The sequence below is a fragment of the Vicugna pacos genome, chromosome 5 (assembly GCF_048564905.1).
Source record: "Vicugna pacos chromosome 5, VicPac4, whole genome shotgun sequence".
NCBI classification, from domain to species: Eukaryota; Metazoa; Chordata; class Mammalia; order Artiodactyla; family Camelidae; genus Vicugna; species Vicugna pacos.
The window spans coordinates 3,942,923-3,950,154 of NC_132991.1; the positions used below are offsets into that span (position 1 = coordinate 3,942,923).

At 46.6% G+C, this 7,232-nt stretch overlaps 1 protein-coding gene across 1 annotated transcript in view; it reads right to left on the minus strand.

The window, feature by feature from the left end:
* The window catches only part of MYO7B (myosin VIIB), an 85,576-nt gene extending 79,914 nt beyond the window's left edge, over positions 1–5,662 (minus strand). The window contains exon 1 of the mRNA XM_072962063.1: positions 5,513–5,662. Within this exon, the coding sequence (XP_072818164.1) occupies positions 5,513–5,662 (150 nt within the window). The remainder of the gene's footprint in view (positions 1–5,512) is intronic.
* Positions 5,663–7,232: the final 1,570 nt, after the last annotated feature.

Below are 7,232 nucleotides of genomic sequence, written 5' to 3' on the forward strand. Positions count from 1 at the left end.
GAAACCATAAAACTCCTAGGGAAGAACATAGGCAAAACACTCTTTGACATAAATAGTAGCGGTATTTTTTTTAGAGCTGTCTCCTAAGACAAATGATATAAGAACAAAAATAAACAAATGGGACCTAATTAAACCTAAAGGCTTTTCACAGAAAAGGAAAGCATTCACAAAATGAAAAGACAACCTACTGAATGGGAGAAAATATTTGCAAATGATATGACAAATAAGGGGTTAATATCCAAAATATATAAACAGCTTGTACAATTCAATATCAAAAAAACAAAGAACTCAAAATAAAAATTGGCAGGAGACCTGAATAGACATTTTTCCAAAGGAGATACACAGATGGCCAACAGGCACATTAAAAAATGCCTAACATTGTTAATTATCAGAGAAATGCAAATCAAAACCACAATGAAATATCACCTTATATCTGTCAAAATGGCTATCATTCTCAAAAAGCTAAAAACAGAAATACTATATGATCCAATAATTCCTTCTGGGTACATATTCAAAAAAACCAAAAACACTAATTCAAAAAGTAAATGCACCTCAATGTTCATAGCAGCATTATTTATAATAGTCAGGATGTAAAAGCAACCCAAGTGTCCATCAACAGATGAGTGGATAAAAAACATATGGGGTGTGTATGTGTGTATGTGTGTGTGTGTGTGTGTGTGTAATGGAATATTACTCAGCCATAAAATTACTCATTCATAAAATGAATGAAATTCTTCCATTTGCAACAACCTGGATGGACCAAGAGAGTATTATGTTTAGTGAAATAAATCAGATAGAGAAAGACAAATACTATGTGTTATCACTTAGATGATGAATCTAAAAAATAAAATAAACAAATACTACAAAACAGAAACAGATGCACAAATACAGAGAACAAACTAGTGGTTACCAGTGGGGAGACAGGTGGGGGAGGGGCAAGATAGGGTTTTGGGATTAAGAGACATAAACTACTACGAATAAAATAAATACACAACAAAATGATTATAAATCAATAAAAAATGTTAAAATAAATAAATAAATAAATAAATAAATACACAGCAAGGATATATTGCAAAGCACAGAGAAATATAACCATTATTTTGTAATAACTTTAACTGGAGTATAATCTATAAAAATATTGAATCACTACGTTGTACAACTGAAACCAATATAATATTGCAACTCAACTATACTTCAATTAATTTTTAAAAAATTTTAACAATAAAAAATATAATTAAGAAGAATAAAGATATAAAATTAATAATCTAAGCTTCCACCTTGGGAAACTAGAGAAAGAAGAGCAATATAATCCTAACACAAGAAGAAAAATAAATAAGTAATAAAAGTAAGAGGAGAAATCATGAAATTGAAAACAGGAAATTAATACAGAAAATCAATGAAACCAAAATCTAGTTCTTTGAAAACATCAGTTAGACTGACAAGCCTCTAGTCAGCTAACCAAGAAAAAAAGAGAGAAGACACAAATTTCTACTATCAGAAATAAAACTGGGATATCTGATGGATAACTGGTCTCATAGTCATTAAAAGGGTCATAAAGGAGTATTATAAACAACTCTATCCCTACAAATTTGGTATCTTAGATGAAATGGACCAATTTCCTGAAAGACACAATCTATCAAAACTCAGATAAGAAGAAACAGACCATCTAAAAAGGCCTGTATCTAGTAGAAAAACTGAATTAATGATGAACAACATTTCAGAAAAGAAAGTGCCAGGCTCTGATGGTGTCACTGATAAAGTCTATCAAACATTTAAGGGAAAAATGATACCAATTCTCTGCAATATCTTCCAGGAGACAGAATCAGAGAGACCACCTCCTAGCTTATTCTATGAGGCCAGCGTTACCCTAATACCAAAACTAGACAAAAGACATTAAAAGAAAGGAAAACTTCAAGGCTCTCTCTCCACCTGATTAGTCCCAAATCATCCTTTATTTGGGGGAATGGAAGTCTCCCAGGTGGACTTGCTGCTTCTGTTCTCTCCAAAAATCATTCTCATTTAAAGTAATCTCTAGAAGATGGAAAAAAATCAGTCATGTCATGCCTCTCCACAGCTAAGACTGTGCTGTAACTTTACAGCACTCAAGGTCCTTCAGGATCCCAACCTGCCTTCCTTTTCAGTCTGCCTTGTCTCTCACCTCTTCCCCCAGCGTGTGCAGTTCCTGAAACACCCCACATCCACTCTCACCCCAGTATCTCTGCCCTTGATCTGAAATGAGTTAGGAACACATACACGTGTACACACAGGCACTCACATCTCACATGCAGAAGTTCTTTCTACATCATCACTCACTTCTTTGTTGGGGTTTTTTCGTCTATCTCAAACTGGAATTTTTTTTTTACATTTTAATATATTTGTGTTGACGTACAGTCAGTTTACAGTGTTGTGTCAATTTCTGGTGTCCAGCACAATAATTCAGACACATAGGAACATACATACATTCGTTCTCATATTCTTCTTCACTGTAGGTTGCTACAGGAATATGGTTCCTGTGCTGTACAGTATAAACTTGTTTAAATATTTTACATATAGTAGTTAGTATCCGCAAGCCTACAACTTCCAATTTATCCCTTCCTACCCCTTTCCCCCAGTAACCATAAGTTTGTTTTCTATGTCTGTGAATCTGTTTCTGTTTTGTAAATAAGTTCCTTTGTCTTTTTTTTTTTCAGATTCCACATACATGTGATATCACATGGTATTTTTCTTTCTCTTTCTGGCTTGCTTCACTTAGAATGACATTTTCCAGGTTCATCTATGTTGCTGCAAATGGTTATCACTCACTTCTGTTTTTGTGTCATTATGTGTTTTCTCCCACATTTGTGAGAAACTGTCTTACTCATCCCAGGAGGAGCTCACAATATGTTTGCTGACTGGATGGGTAGATGTGTGGGCGGGTGGATGGATTAATGGATGGGTGGGTGGATAGATGGATGGGCCAGTGTGTGGGAGGGCAGATGGATGGGAGGGTAGATCGATGAATGGCTACTCAGGGGATGGAAGCAGTCCTGCCCCCATCCTCCTCCAGGAAGACAGGTGAGGGTTTTCCTCTGAGGGGAACCATGGGGTTTTTTCAAGTTCCTGCTTCTTGGAGGTGAGATGCTTTCTTTTTCTTAGCTGTGACCGGCTCTGAGGCAAGTCAGTGTGGCTGAATCTCTGGGTGTTCAGTATCTGCATTGGCCATAGGGCCTACCTAATCTTAGGAATCAGAGTTGGGTGACTCTCACCTGAGGGGAGAAGCGTAAGCTGCTGGTTCCCAAAGCCCTGCTTAGTGCTGCCGAAGACCCAGAGCCACACCACTAACACACGTTTCTGGGGCACCACTGAAGTGGAGTCCGGGGGAGTGGGTAAGACAATGCTGAAAGGCAAGTGGGAGCTGGGGAGAAAATCTAAGTGTTGCTGGGACCAGGAGGGGCCAGAGTGGGCTGGGGGCTGTGTGCCAGGTGGTGTGTGGGGCACCGATGAGGAGATGGGCTCTAAGAAGCAAAACCCATATTGGGACTCTGGTCTATGGGCTGCCAGCCCAGAAGGAGCCACTATCCTGGCGGGCTGACAAAGCACTGCCCAAGGCAGGGATTCGAGCATCCTTTGGGTGGAAAAGTGTATCTGGGGCTGGGTGAGGAATTGAGAGACTTGGAAGGCATGCTATGTCAACAGCTAACTGCCTATTCTTCTGCCCTGGTGTGGAACCCATCACTCCAAGGAAAACAAAGCCTGTGTGGGCTGGTGTAGGTGGGAAGGACCCCTGCTCAGTGGAAGTCGGCATAGCAAACAGATGGTAGGGATCCAAGCTGGACCACCCAGGTCCAGACAGTAAAGAAATTCAAATATTGACAATTTCATATGGTTCCATCTAGCACATGTGCTGATACATGAATATATAATAAAAACAAGCTATATTTTATAGTGTTACACCATTTTGGTTTTAAAATATAGGAGATACACACTTATATGTGGACTCTAAAAAAAGAACACAAATGAACTTATTTACAAAAGAGAAACAGACTCACAGACATAGAAAACAAACTTACGGTTACTGGTGGGGAAGGGGGAGGGAAGGGATAAATTGAGAGTTTGAGATTTGCAGATACACACTACTATATTTAAAATAGATAAACAACAAGGTCCTACTGTATAGCAGAGGGAACTATGTTCAATAGCTTGCAATAACCTTTAATGGAAAAGAATATAAAGGAATAAGTATGTATAACTGAATCACTATGCTGTACACCAGAAACTAACACAACATTGTAAATCCACTAGACTTCAGTAAAACTAAAATAAAATGGCCTGGGACTAGGAAACATGACTTCACTCCCACCTCTGCTTCTGCCTCTCCCACACCATTCCTCCATTCAACATGCCTCTGCCCAAGGCCCGCTCTCTGCCAGGCCCTGGGTGGGTGCGAGTACAGAGAAATCCGGAGGGAGTCCAGCCTCTGCCTTCAAGGTGCTCATATCCAGGGGCCTCGGGCAAAGGATTTTTCCCTCCTTCATCTCCACTTTCTCTTTTGTGAAAAATGTACTACAATTCCTGCTCTTCATCCCTGGAGGGCTTGTGATGCGGTCTGAGTGAGAAGGCAGAGGTCTGAGCCCTTGTAAGACGTGAAAAGCACTAAGTTCCAAGCATGCATCTCGGGAAGTAGGAAATGTTCGCCTCTGTGGTGTCACCCCCGCACGGAGCTGCACACCCCTGAGGGCCCGACCGTGCAGAAGTGAGGGTGCAGTGGGGCCCAAGACACACCCAGATGGCCCCCCTGGAGGAGGTGGCCAAGAGCCAGCTGCTCAGCAGCCTGCGGTCCAGGAGGAGGGGAAGGGCTGTTGAGCTGAGGGGTCCTGAACAGAGAGTCCTTGGGCAGCGTGTGCTCCAGGCCCAGAGAGCTGCACACAGAGTTTTGGTTTTCTTTGAAATAAAATCCTGAATGGAGTTCAAGAGATTTATGGTTTGGAACAAAATTTGAGTTCAGAGTTAAGGAGTGGAGGCTGAGGGGGAGGCCTGGTTGTGGGGTTGGGAGGTTGAGGACGGGGTTCCACACCTGCCGGCTGCCGGGCCCTCCCCGTGTCTCGGGTTTCCTCCTCTGTGATGGGGAACAGATGCCCACAGTGGTGTCCCTCGTCTCGGTTCCTGTCCCCTCACAACCCAATGCTCCACCCAGGGAAGGCTTCGAGGCCCAGCAGAGTCCTGCCTCATCCTGGGGCCCAGGCCTTTCTGATGGGACTAACAACACATTTATCTGTGATTATTCAAGAATACAGTAGAGGCGACACGGATAAGCCGAGCCTTGGAGTAGAGTCCGGCTCTGCCTCCTCCCCGGGGGTACCTCAAATCCCACTGTCCTAGACGGAGGCAGTCACACCAGCGGGCGGTGAGGAAGCAGTGATGCCACGTAGGGCACGGAGACATCTGCCAGGTACCCAGTCATCGGCACCAGGTTGTCCTTCATGCCCCATGAGTCCACCCCGAGACCCTCCATCCCCTCTGCCCATGAGCCTACCTTCCCAGAGCAGAGGCCCAGGACAGCCCCCCTGTCCTCCTTCTCATCCTGCTCAGCCCCGCAGCGGCCCTGTAGCTGCAGGAATGGACTTCTGGGCTGGTTTCTCATTTCCAGGCCCCAGGAGGGGGTCTCTAGCTCTCCACTGGCCATGGGGACAAAGCTCTCCCCAGCTGGTTCCCAGGAGAACCGTGCGGCACTGCCCCAGGTCTGTGCCCCCCAACCCACCTCCTGCCCAGAGCCCCTCCTCCCAGCCTCCCAGTGGGCAGAACGCAGGCCCGGTGCATCTGCAGACGGAGAAGGCCCCAGGCATTCCCTTACCTCGTCAGGATGGGGGTCTTGCTGACTGCCTTCCCCTCCGCCCCAGGCACCCTGAAAGAGCGGGGCCAGGAGGCGGTGCCAGGGCTCTGGGCGTGTGGGAGAGCACGAGAGAGGAGGAAGAGGCAGAAGGGCTCCAAGAGGAAATGGCAGAGTCTCCTGAGCCCACAGAATTTATTACAGGACTTTGTCCTTGGGCTCCAGGCACACCCACTCCCACAGGGCTCCTGCCCCCCCACCCCCCCCACCCCCCGGCTCGCAGAGCCTCCCAGCTGGGCGATCTTTAACCCCGGCCTCTTCAGCAGAGTCCTCATGGGCCACTGGAGCCCGATTCCTCACTCCTGTTGCTGGCCACCCACCAAACCCTGTGGTGCGTGCATCCAGGGAGCCGAGCATCTTCCCAGGCACCACGGGGACTCCGAGGAAGCCCACGTAGGAGCTCTGCTCCCAAACACCCCATGTCCTAATCGGGGACACCCCCAGGAGATACCGGGAAGCCTTAGAGCTAAAGGCTAGCAGGTTCCTGTGAGACAGGCCGGCACCCAGGACCTGGGACCCTATGCTGCGGTGCTTGCGCCCAGACAAACCCCTTCTCAAGCAATAGAATACAAAGAAACTATAAGCGACTAAAAATAACTGAGTGCATGCGCAGGTGCGGCAAATTATGAACAGTAAGATACAAAAAAGACCAAAAACCCAACAGCCACTTCTGAGTTGTCAGGAGCAAAAGCAGGGTACCCTGCATGACCCCTGCACACAGCACCACCAAGCGGGTGGGCAGGCCACCTGAGCCACCCTCCAGCCCGACCCCTGGACTTCCCCCCATTTAGGGGACCAGCTCACCCCAACTCAAGAAGCCAGCAAGGACAGCTGTTTCTTGTTCTAACTCCCTCTTGCTGCAGCACGAGTCCCAATAAAGACTTGCCTGAATTTCTCGTCTGGACTCCTACCAATTTCCATTGATTAAGGAATCCAGGAACCCTGGTCAGTAACACCTGGGAGCAGCGGCGGCTGGCTTGGGCTGGGACTTGAATGAGGAGGGGATTTTCACTATGAGCAAATACAGACCCTTCAAAGGAAGAGGCATCAGGTAGTGAGCCCTAGCAAAAGCCAGACTGGAGGCGTCGGCAGTCCCTGGAAGTGAGGGTGAGAGCTTTGAAGGCGAGCGGAAGATGAGTCCCCGGGAGATACCTGCTCAGTGGCACCCCTTTCCCTGGGTGAAGAGAGGCCTGGAGGGGCCCTCACAGTTGGCAGTCAGGTTCCTCCCCTCCCCTAGGACTAGGAGGCAACTACAGGAACTAGCTTTGAGGGAGAGCTGAGGCCACTGCAGGGCGACAACCCCGAGCTCTAGAGCGTCTTTCAGGGACAGGAACCAAGGGCTGGTGGAGGAGAGATGGGTAAGGTG